Source organism: Carya illinoinensis, chromosome 14 (genome assembly GCF_018687715.1).
Source record: "Carya illinoinensis cultivar Pawnee chromosome 14, C.illinoinensisPawnee_v1, whole genome shotgun sequence".
NCBI lineage: Eukaryota > Viridiplantae > Streptophyta > Magnoliopsida > Fagales > Juglandaceae > Carya > Carya illinoinensis.
The window spans coordinates 7571961-7584388 of NC_056765.1; the positions used below are offsets into that span (position 1 = coordinate 7571961).

At 36.2% G+C, this 12428-nt stretch overlaps 2 protein-coding genes across 2 annotated transcripts; both read left to right on the forward strand.

The window, feature by feature from the left end:
* Positions 1 to 1358: 1358 nt before the first annotated feature.
* On the forward strand, positions 1359 to 4851 carry LOC122294384 (ubiquitin-conjugating enzyme E2-17 kDa). The gene is made up of 5 exons (XM_043103077.1): positions 1359 to 1544; positions 1668 to 1740; positions 2071 to 2198; positions 3926 to 4030; positions 4461 to 4851. Exons 2-5 carry the CDS (start codon positions 1671 to 1673, stop codon positions 4602 to 4604), a joined length of 447 nt encoding a protein of 148 aa, XP_042959011.1. The 5' UTR covers positions 1359 to 1544; positions 1668 to 1670; the 3' UTR covers positions 4605 to 4851.
* A 3382-nt stretch (positions 4852 to 8233) lies between these two features.
* LOC122295051 (pathogenesis-related genes transcriptional activator PTI6-like) lies at positions 8234 to 10174 on the forward strand. Its single transcript, XM_043104070.1, has one exon. It carries the CDS (start codon positions 9002 to 9004, stop codon positions 9710 to 9712), a length of 711 nt encoding a protein of 236 aa, XP_042960004.1. The 5' UTR covers positions 8234 to 9001; the 3' UTR covers positions 9713 to 10174.
* Positions 10175 to 12428: the final 2254 nt, after the last annotated feature.

Below are 12428 nucleotides of genomic sequence, written 5' to 3' on the forward strand. Positions count from 1 at the left end.
TTATATTGTTCTGAGGGATCAGTGCACTATACAACAATTTAACTTCAACTAACTGTGGCATGTAGAATGCCAATTCGAATAAATATTCACAATGCCACTTGGAATAAATAATCAGGATGCAAGATTTTACACCATATCGCAGAAACATAGCGCAGAAACATAGCGCAGAAACATAGCTATAACACAAGAAATTTAAACAAATCACAATAGCATAGCGCAGAACCATAGATATAACACAAGAAATTTAAACAAATCACAATAGCATAGCGCAGAACCATAGTTATAACATAAGAAATTTAAACAATTCACCATAGCAAAGCGCAGAACCATAGCTATAACACAGGAAATTGACCCCAAATCATCATAACGTAGAACCATAGCTATAACACAAGAAATTTAAACAAATCACCACAATCCATAAAGCAATTAAACAAATTTAAACCTTAGAATCAGAAATTCCCTCACGCAGATCTCTTCGCCTCGGTGCTATTAGGGCTTCGGGACTGAGGGCTTCGGGAATGAGGGCTTCGGTGGACTGAGGGCTTCGGGACTGAGGGAATAAGGGGTTCGGTGGACTGAGGGAATAACGGGTTCGCTGGACTGAGGGAATAAGGGCTTCGAGACCTACGTTTGAATGGACCAACCTTTGGGACTGAGGGATGCCGCGATGGACCGACCTTCGGGACTGAGGAAAGGCCTTCGTCTTCTCTTTGGGAGGGCAGGTTATAGAGAGTGGGAGTTGCTTGGGGGGTGAGAGTGAGAGTCCAGTCCGATGGCCTTCGAAGAAGACGAAGGGACGAAGGGCTCGAGGGGCACGAAGGGCTGAGAGAGTATGGGAGATGAGTGGGGGGTGAGAACTACTCGTAGGTGAGAGGTAACTACTCAACCGGAGTCCACTCCGATGACATTCGAAGAAGACGAAGGCACTCAGGGACGAAGGGCACGGGGCTCGAGGGGCACGAATGGCTCTTAGGGCTCTTAGGGCTGAGAGAGTATGGGAGATGAGTGGGGGGGTGAGATTTCGGGACTGATGTGAGGTATTGATGGAAACCGGTTCAGTGTTTAGTGAACCCGGTCCACACGTCATGAGTGCACTGGTTTCTCCCAAACAGTGGATGCTCCGAAGACTAATTCATATGCATAATAGATGGGTGGAAATGGAATAGGAAAGAAATAAGGGGAGGTATCTGGAAAAAGCTAAAAACCGTGGGGATGGAATTGAAAAGAGGGCGGCGGAGAGCCAAGCGCATTGGACCGGAAAAATTGTTGTCCACTAGGGATTTTGCAATTAAAATAAATAAATAAAGCGGGGTAATAAGTAATAACGGCGTTGATCCTACGCCAATTAATTTTTTTTCTCAATTTTCTTTTTAAAAGAGAAAATTCTAGAACCAGCTCTTTTCGCTCTGTGTCCTTTGCCCTATAAGGCTAATCACCATCTTCCCTTTCGAATCTTGTTGCTCCCTTATCCCATCTGCAAATAATCGATTTATTTTGCCAATTTCCTTGAGAAAGTTCAAACCTTTGGTGCTTTCCCTTTTCAGGTAAGAGATGGTTGTGAACCTGAGGGTTCAGGATCTGTGAATCAATATCAAAACTTTGTGTTCTGGGTGCTTCCGATCTGTTGCTGATTTGGTTTCCTTGCTTTGTTTGTGGGTGTTCTTTAGAGTATGGCATCGAAACGGATCTTGAAGGAGCTCAAGGATTTGCAGAAAGATCCTCCTACCTCTTGCAGCGCTGGTATATATACACCTTTGCCTCTCTTCTGTTCTGAATCGATTTTCTATGTTAAACTCTGACTCCGAAACCAAAGCCATAAACTTTATCTTTAGCTTGTCTGGTTGCTCTGTAATTTTTCGGCTGGGTTGACTGCTCAAGTTCTCTGATTTTTGGGCCTTAATCGTGGGTGTTGATACAATACTGTATTTGTGCTTTGGCAAAATTTCCCTTTGATTCACTTCTTTGTTTAGGAGTTTCTCACCTTTTAAAAATGGTAGATTTTTTGCCAAGAAATTGCAGCTTGTGTGATTAACTTGGAGCATGGTTTTTAGATTTTAATTTTTTGTGTAGGTCCTGTCGCTGAGGACATGTTCCATTGGCAAGCTACCATCATGGGACCTGCTGATAGCCCTTATGCAGGAGGTGTATTTCTAGTTTCTATTCATTTCCCCCCTGATTATCCATTTAAGCCCCCAAAGGTAATCTTTTTCTACATTTAGTTTTGCCGATGGTTCATTGCATTCGTTTGCCTTTATTCTATGTCCATTTCAGCATATGACATATGGCATCGTGGCTTCAAAATTGAAGTGCGGATGTTAAGGAGGACACAATCCTGAGCTTTTTGTTAAGCTTATTCGAGTTTATTGCGCGGTCTTTGCGGAAAAGTTCTTTACCTTGAATTTTTGTTTAGCTCGTTTGATGATTAATGAATTGTCCTCCTCTGGCGAAACAGAAGTTTATTGTTAACTTCTTTTAGGAAGTTTTTCTTTCTTCCCTAAGTCGGTGTCTGTGGAAGCCATTTCTTACATCTAGATATTACTTCTGATTGGTTTTAAGACAGATGCTGTTAAAGTTTAATAAATCATAAAAGTGGGAAAAGTAAATGATTAAATTCTTTATTAAGTGTAGTACTTGTTATTGTATTATTCGTGGGTTTTTTAGAAATTGAGATCCACTGGGAGTACTCGAATTTCATATATCTCTGGGTGGAGCAGCAAAATTAGTTTGATGAAGATGCAAGGTTTAGAATCTAACCTTGACATTACTGTATGATTATAAATTTTTCATTTTCGCATGGATGATTTGTTTTAGCAATGTCATCTATGTTTTCATTGTCTTTTTAAGAAGATGTATTGGCTCCTTTTTAGTGGTTTTGTTGTTCTTGGAACATGGCCAATTCATTCAAAGACTTCATTTTTATGCCTATATACTTTGTAGCCTTGTTCCTTAGTGTTTTGTAAATCTTTTGTTTTTTATTTTGTAAGTGTTAGAACAAAAGGTCTGTTAATACTTTTAGGGGAGGTTTGTATAGTGAGTTGAGATGAGATGAGATGAAATTTAAAAATTGAATAAAAATTGTTAGAATATTTTTTAAATATTACTTTTGTTTTGGAATTTGAAAAAGTTAAATTGTTTATTGTATTTTGTATGGAAAGTTGTAATAATTAGATAAGATGAGAGGCTTTTTGTATCCAAACCTCCCCTTAAAGATCCTGCAGTTTTGAAAATTGCAATTTAGCCTATGGAAAATGTGTCTGTGTGTCAAAACTGAAATGTGGGTGTATCATTAATTCCAAGAAGTTTCAGAGAGCACAATCTTGTTGGGAGACCACTAGAATTTTGCTGATTTTGATCAGAATGTTAATTAGTTTTGCCTTATCAAATACATAATCTGTCTTGTGCAAAGCTGTTGAATCTTCTACACAAATTTTGAATGTAATATTTTCCAAGCAGTGGTACATGTGTGCTATCTGTTTGTAAAATGAATTGAAAAAATGTGGAATCATATGTATAAGAAATGTTTGGTGTTTGTATTTAATTATTCGTTGCTCTTTTTTATGGTACAAAATAAACATAAGATACTCAAGTCCCCACACTTCAAAGAAAATGATATTCCAATGTCGTCACTTCTGAGATTGATGCTGAGTGGTTAATATGAATGTTGATGTAAATGGTGGGTAGTGTAGTGTTTCACTAAGGGAATGTGTTTTTAATTCTATGCATTTTGAATGTGAAGTGCACATCCTATTATGCTTTCTATGGGGAATCATGGGTTTGGCATTTTGATCTCTTTACTCATTTTTGTTTTATTTTTTACAGTGTGAAGGCTGTGGTAGTTTTTATTGATGTGTCTGAATATTTTGTTTATCTTGTATTTGTTATTTTAGAAATCAAGAATCTTAGTAACCCTTTTCTATATTTTCAGGTTGCATTTAGGACTAAAGTGTTCCACCCAAATATCAACAGCAATGGAAGCATATGTCTGGATATACTTAAAGAACAGTGGAGCCCAGCGCTAACAATTTCTAAGGTTTCATTGAAATATTCCCACCTTTTTAAATTTTTTGGGTCTACAGCCATAGTTGGTCTGCCAGCGTTGCATAAGGTCTTTTCTGAAATGACAAATTCAAGTGACATCAATTTGCATGATCAAATTCACTGGCTACGATATCTCACTATGCTGCCAGATTTGCACATCAGTTGTGTGGGATTTATGAGTCAAAAAAAAAAAAAAAAAAACCATTTATACCTTGCAGGGAAGTTATGATAACGAAACATCATTGTTTATCCCATGTCCTAGATTGTTTGTCGTCTTTACAAACCCCATGCTTGTTTGTACAATTAAGTACAGGGTAAGTTTTTACCTAGGTTGGGTTCGGATATGGAGCTTGTGCCCATTAGACCCAAACTTACATCTGCCTAATTCTATATGGGCTGCAACCTAACTTCCTCTGTTTTAGGTGCTGTTGTCCATTTGCTCTTTGTTGACGGACCCAAACCCCGATGATCCACTTGTTCCGGAAATTGCTCACATGTACAAGACTGACCGGGCTAAGTATGAAGCCACTGCACGCAGCTGGACACAGAAGTATGCAATGGGATGATGGCGAGCTAAAAACCCTTAGCATCTAGAAGCAGTTGTGAATCCATGGATTTCATTAAGAATGAATCTCCTATTTCTTTTGTTCGAGGACTCAATGTTGGCAAGGAACATTATGGTCTTGTGAATATTATTTGAAGACATTGGAGATTGGAAAACTGTAATGTAATGTTATCATGTTGTCAAGTGAATGATCTGCTTGTTGATCTACAACTCCTATGATTGATTAAGAAAATAATGTTTTGTGGGTACGATTCCTATGACAAAAAGTTGAAATTTTTGCTCTGTAGTAGGGACTCAAGTGGGTAGGGCATTATGGAGGGACGTATGGAAACATCCCATGCCCACTCGCATGAGATTTTATTTAAAGACCAAAGCATGTTGGAACTAATTTCTCTCTTCCCCTAAAATTGGTGTACAGACAGTGCACGCAGATTGATTGTTATTTCATTTGCTAAAGTCTCACTGAAAAATGTGTATAGCCCATTAAAACTATCAAGAAATTTTGTGGAGGTACCATGGGGTGGTGTGGCCTGCGCCATTGTAGTTCCTTGTTTGGATCTCTTAAAGAGTTCTTATTTCAATGAATTTACAGTAGAAGACAGATAGACGGTAATGTATAGATGATATCTGTTGTGATTCGTGTGAATTTTCTCGATGATATTAATGATGATATTAAATGCTCTTTATGTGTTCATCTTTTGTACTCTAAGTCTTGTAATTCAGACAAAAAAAACTATGGTAGTTTTTCTTTCCATGTACTGTATAAGTAGTGTTGAAGAGGCCAACAGCTGCAATAACATTCCAAGCTTTCGGTCGCTGCTTTTTACGCTGCTTTTTAGTACGAAGTGCTTTGAATTTGGCTTCTATTCCGACCAATCTGCAATGGGATTTTTCACGTGAAAAGTAATACAGGGAATTGAGAAACTATGTCAAAGAATTACTCAAAACATGGATTAATGAACCCCCATGTGAACGATATTATGTGCTTTGACATGGGACCTGGAAATTGATTGTCCAACTAAAGCATATTTAGAAGGGGGTCCCAAGTATTTGATTGGTCACTGTAATCTGTAAGCATGTTTTATATCTGCAACAGTCCCATAAAACTAGGAGTCCCTTGTCCTGACATTTCACATGGTATAAGAGGTCACCATTCGAATTCAGAACAACTTTATTCAAATGACGGATCAAACAACTATAAAACAAATTATCTTCGAAGCATTTAACAATAATATATTCGACAAAAATGGAAATAATTTAAATGATTGATACTAAATTAGATGTTTTTATCAGTCTTAGGTCACAAGCAATATTGACAAGGGGAAGGGGGATCACTCTCTGTAACTCTAATGCATGGATGACATAAGTGCTCACATGCTTGATTATTCCTGAGGGGTGTATTTTCTTTTTTGTTTACCTTTGCGTCTCCTCCAAGCCAAAACCAACCGACTCCCTCACTTTTTCAACGTTTTCGTGGGTTTTGATTATTCATACCCATTACCATGTGCGTAGGCCCTTTCTCATTTTCTAAGCTTTCTATATTCCATTTTCGAGATAGTATGACGTAAACTAAAAGAGAGACCTTGTCAAGAAGATATCAAGAGATAATTGATTTATACAGTCAAAAATAAATATTGTAAAATATAATTTGTATGTTTTTTCTGTATGATCTCAAAATTTATATATATATATATATATATATATTTATATATATAATGATATTTATTCCTCTCCAATTGACCAGTCCAAACTCTTAAGAAACGTCAGACGACTCAGACCAGCAGCTCTTAACGTATCTGAGGGAGTGTGGGGAATACTAGGAAAAGAAGAAAAAGTAGATAACTATAAGAGAGATAATGCTGAAATTGTAGGATTAGGATGAAGGGAAATGTTTAGACTAAACACAAATCTTATACAAGAAAATTTACACATTGACTAATGTGTTTTGTCATATTGTAAAATTCTTTTTACAAGCTGTATATTATTTATATTTCTTGATTCTGTCTTATAAATTAAAATAAAAAAATAATAGGGCAGCAAACACAATGCCAACTTTGTGGGTTTATTAACTTGAGTTTAGATAAAAGTCCTTCTCGTACAGTTACACAGCACAGCCATTCAAAGTTTCAAACTGAAAAAAATCGAGGTCTACAGCCGACATTAGGATCATGTCTCTTCAACTACTTTTGCTGCCCGTGCTTAAACAACAAAATTCGAATTTATTTAATTTTTGAAATAAAATACAAATTAGTGATTTTTATATATTTTATTAATACGATTGATTACGTTATTTTTTAATATAAAATAATTATTTTAATCAATTATATAAATAATATATAAAAATAATTATATGTAACATAATTCTAATATAAAATTATAATAATTTACCCTTAAATTGTTTTGCTAAAGTTTACTACTTATTCACACTTGTATGCCTAAAATTTATAAAAAATAATATTTTTAATTTTTATTTAAGTTTCGTATATTTTTTTAAAATTAAATAAATATATAATTTATATAAAATAATATTTTATTAATAAAAATAATTATACATACTACACTCTCATATCCCACTTTTATGTAATAGGATATACTTATGATTATTGGATGATAAAAATGATAAGGTTGTTTATAAACAAAAGCATACTTATTTGAAAATAAAAATTAATAATAATATTTATTAGTCATTTTGCACTAAACGATAAGGAGTAGAGTGGGGTAGTGGGGAGGCTCCTAAAAATAGGCAATTGACCAGTTAGAAAGAAGGTTTCTGACACGTCAACTGAGGCTGCTGGAAAAACACTCCCGACATGACTCATGACTATCGCACGCACTCCCACCAAAAGCAATAAAAATATTATATATTTATTTATTCATTTACTCTCATGAAACGAGTCCTTTAAAATTGGAACCTACCTTACTTCTCCTGGTCATCTTTTTTCTCTTGAGATATGATTGTTTTCAAGATAAATATAATAAGATAAATATTTTAAAATTTATGATATTTTTAAGTTTTTAACAACACGGCTACTCCGCTTCTTGCTAGTTTATTCCCTGAAATATGCATTTTCTGTTCATTGTTTGCCTACTTTCTCGCCTCCTTCGTTGATTTTCCATTCTTCCAAACGGGTGCATCACGTCCAACTCCACCTTTTCCAGGTGGAATCAGGAAGAATTTCATTTTGGGATTAAAAACAAAAAAAAAAAAAATGGAAATAAAGTTAATTTAATATAAACAAATCCTTAACAAAATAAGTTTTAAAATCATTGGGGCTAGAGCACTCATTCCAATAATGGTGAATTGTAACTTCAACATCGCCTCAAATAATTAAAACTTTTTTTGTTCATCTAATAATTTTTTTGCTAATATTCTTAAACCCATTATCAAAGTATCTAATAGAGTACTCCTGATTGTCTGTTGTGACGTCTTTTATCTTATTTAACTATTATAATTTTTTTAAATTTTTATATGAAATAATATTTTATTTAATTTTTAATTTTAATATTAAAATATCTTCTTTCATCTCAATTTTATCTCTTAAAACAAAAGAGTGCTTAGAATTTCATGTTTGCTTACAAAACAGGAAAAAAGACAGTCCGTGCATCTATATATACCCATTTCCCCCACCCAATTTTCACTTCGTTTCCTCGCGTCTTTCTTTTTCTTCTCTCTCTTCCGAGTCGTCCCTTCACTGGCTTAGCTCTCCCTGCCACCAATCCCTCACCCAACAACACTCAGCACACTCCGCAAGGAATCTTTTTCAACCTCCTCGAAGTTTTTCTTTATTTTTCCCGCCAAAAGTCCGACACTCCTTTGTAGGAGGTCTCCTTCTTTTTACCTGTAGGTGGTGGGAAGGGTCAGAGTCTCGGACCAATTATCCTCGCTCTAAAAGATCTGCTTGTCCATCTGTCTCTGTCTCACTCTCTCACTCTCTTTTATTATAAGCGTACTCAAACGCCATCCGCTCTCCGTGCTGAATATCTCGGAAAGGCAAGAGTTTCCCACTCCGTAAGGAGTAGTTAGAATGACCTTTCTCTGCAGCACCATAATTCCACTGTCTTTTTTTCCCCCATTTTTCACTTCCATAATTCCATTTGCGCCTGGAGGCATAGAATCTCGGTCTCCTCCCTCTTTTCCCTAATTTGTGAACTAAAGCCATCACCTTTTTTCCACTCTATTGCCTCTGTCCTACCTAAACTTATCCTCCCCACCACCACTACCGATTTTGTTTGAAGATACGATCACCCCCATAAAGCTCTCTCCTTTACTTCGATCACTGTGTGTGATCGGAAAAGGAAAAGAAAAAGACCACCCACCCAATTAATTTAGGGTCGCATGCGTTTTCGTCCTACGCCTGTTTGTCGGATCTTCCATCGTGATTTTCTTAGACAATTTCCATGATAAGCGCTGATAAGAACAATAAATTCTATCACTCCATGACTTCTCAACCAACGCTTAAGCTCCTGAGGATCATCCATACCGACCCCGACGCCACGGACTCCTCCAGCGACGAGGAAGAACAGAGGATGGTACGAAGAGTTAAAAGACATGTCCGAGAGGTCCGCTTCGAGCAACCATCACTAACGAACTTCAAGCCGCAGAAACAAGAGCCTGCCAGAAAGAGAACGTTGAGATCGACGAAATCCGACACCACTCACCCGAAAAAGTTCAGAGGTGTTCGGCAGAGACCTTGGGGTCGCTGGGCTGCGGAGATCAGAGACCCAGCCCGCCGCAAACGGGTGTGGCTCGGAACTTTTGACACGGCCGAAGAGGCTGCCTCAGTCTACGACAAAGCCGCAGTGGAGCTCAAGGGTCCTAACGCCGTCACGAACTTCCCTAACCCCGACATGACGGACACTTCGGTTGGCGTTGACAGCCCCAAGGGGAGTTCAAGTTTTTCTGACGCGGATGCCTCCTCACCGACTTCGGTCCTCCGTAACGACGAACCCACGCCGTTGGAGCGTTTCTGTTACGACAACGTCGATGTCTTCGGGTTCGATATCGACGTCCCGTTGATCTTTCCGGACTCAGTGCTCTTTGGGCAGCCGGAGGAAGAAGACGTCGGTGAGTTTGACGTCGACGTGTTCTTGGTGGACGGAATTTGCTAAAAACTGATGGATACTTTAGTATTCTTAGACCAACAATTTTGGCCGGAACAGTGATGTGGCACAGCTAAATTGGTCAAAATTCAGACAAGTCAACAAAGCTAAGCGGAATGACGAAAGTACCCTCGTGTATTTATGATAAGTGCGGGGAGTTGGCACGTAGAGTTTATTCCCGTTTAGTACTTGATACGGCGATTTTGTCTCGTGTTAATAAGTTTTTGTTGTGAATGGTATATGAGTTGTAATTGGGTATATTTTTTAAAAAGAAAATTTGTAAGGAGATAAGTATTAAGTACGAAGAAGAGAGTGAAGAAGTACTTTGGGGGGAGAGAGAGAGAGAGAGAGATTTGAAGGGCAGGAAGAGTTGAAAAGCTTGATGGGATTTTTGTCCTAACGAGATTTGGATAATTTAATAATATAAAAGAAAAATAGAATAATATAAAAATGTTGGCATGCCGTTGTTCATTGAATCTTCTTGCACCAACTTAGCCGGGTCGCTGTTATGGTGACATTTTCGGTGGCTGCGCTCAACTGGATGGCATATTATTAAGGAGGGAGCTTTCAGTGTTAGACACGTGTTTTGAGAATCCAGCCCCCCTTGAACATATCGAGACGTCAGTTGCAGAGGTTGGATTTCTGTCGGATGTAACCTCTGCGTCTAGACTCCGCCAACGTTTTCAGATGATGCTTTGCTTTGGTTTTGGTACCTCGGTACCTTCGTGTGACCTTCCTTCTCTGATTGATCGTGGCGCGAGGGATTGGGATGCACTCTTTTCTAGTATTATTTATAAATTGTTTTAAAAAAATCGACACAATTTATGAGTTAGATAATATTAATATTCATCGTAAAAAGAAAAATAATGTTTACAATTCTAATGTATGCACTTTTTGTATATTTAATTTTAAAAAAAATAGATAAAAATAAAATTCACATTTAGAAAAAAAAGTGTACCTTTTTACTTCAAAGAAAATGCATGACTATTACGTAACTTTAACAATGTATATGATATTAATAGATTAATATTAATATTAAATATAATTAATTGTCAGCATGCACAATAGAGAATTTATTAATTATTAATTTCGTTTATTACTTATTCGCTTAGTTTAGAAAGAGACTCGCCATTCTTTTTAAAAATTATCATCAAATCAAATTTTCCATAGGCAATCATTTGTCCCAATATGCTCTGATTTTCTTCTTTTTTTATCTTTTTTTTATTGTCTTTTCCGGGTTAAGTATGGTGGTTTTCTCTTGCTCTCCGACATCTGGCAACCACCACGTGCCTTACCATAAGTTTTTCAAGACATCGATCCTTCTTACGAGCTAATAACGTTTATGTTATTTAATTCTTTATAATAAACATTCAAATTCTCGAAGAGTCAAATTATTTTGAACTTTTGTTTCGGTGATAAGACGTGTGAGTCTGAACAAAATAGGAGTGACTATTGGGCATGTTTTACACAACTTTGCCTTGTTAATATAAAGGTCCAAGATATTGTTGAATCGAAAACAGTGGTCACGACTCACACGAGTCATGAGTAGGAAGGACTTGGTTGGGGCCCATGGTGGGGTCTCCTTATCTTCGCGCCCACAACAAGGACGTGGCGCCGCTGGCTCGTAATAATTGACACCCCAACTCGCTGCTTCATGCTTCTGCATGCATAATGCTCATCCACAACACCTCAAACCTCTCTTTCCATCGAAATTGAAAAGTAGAGGTTTGAGAGAAAATTTAGAAAATTAAATAATAATAATAATAATAAAATGAAAGAAATGGACTACCGGCGGCTGCAAAAGTACGGGAGGAAATTCAAAGGGAATTAAAAACTTGGGGAGGGTCAAATAAATTTGGAATGGCAGAATCTTAGTGGTTGATTGGGATTTCGTGGGTCCCGGTTGGTGAACAAACAGATTTGAAAGCAAGCATTACCTAAAATTAACCCAATTATTCATCAACTCTAGGTCTTACCAAGGAATTATGCAACTTAGAATTAGGATTTTGTAAGTTTTTATCATAAGGCTAGTTAGGGTAGTGAAGTATTTTGAGAATATATTATTATTATTTTCTTATTATTATTTATAAAATATTTAAAATTATTTTATTGTTCAAATGCAATGTTAATTATTTTTATTTTTGTGTGTAAAATACATTTTTTATATTATTTAAAATATAAAATTTAATAAAAAAAATATTTTATAATTTGTACGTACTATGAAAGCATAAGAGAAAGATCGTACGCAAATATATGTCATAATGACTGATTCCTATAATTATCAGTAATTTATGTGTATTTTCAGAGGATCAGATCAAGCACGGAAACCAATCATTGCAGCACATGTGTTGTGACAGCTTGACTAAATATTTTGTGGGCAAGGCACAAGAAAAAAAGTCTTCCCACTTATCCAAGAATCGAAAGCCAAACAAAAATTAACCATTATAAGAGTTGGAACGCACTACTTAGATCTTAATTTGACTATAAACATTCAGATTTGTAAGAAAAAAAATATATAAAATATAAAATGAAAAATGAAAAAAATAAAACCTTCATAAAGAAAAACAGTGTGAATAAGATCTATTTAAATATGTTAAAATTAAAAAAAAATTATATCAAAACACATAGATTTAGATTTATCATTTAATATTCTAAAAAAAATTCAAATATTGTACGTTTTTTTAATGTGGTATTAGTATTTATTATGATGGTAATAATACTATTT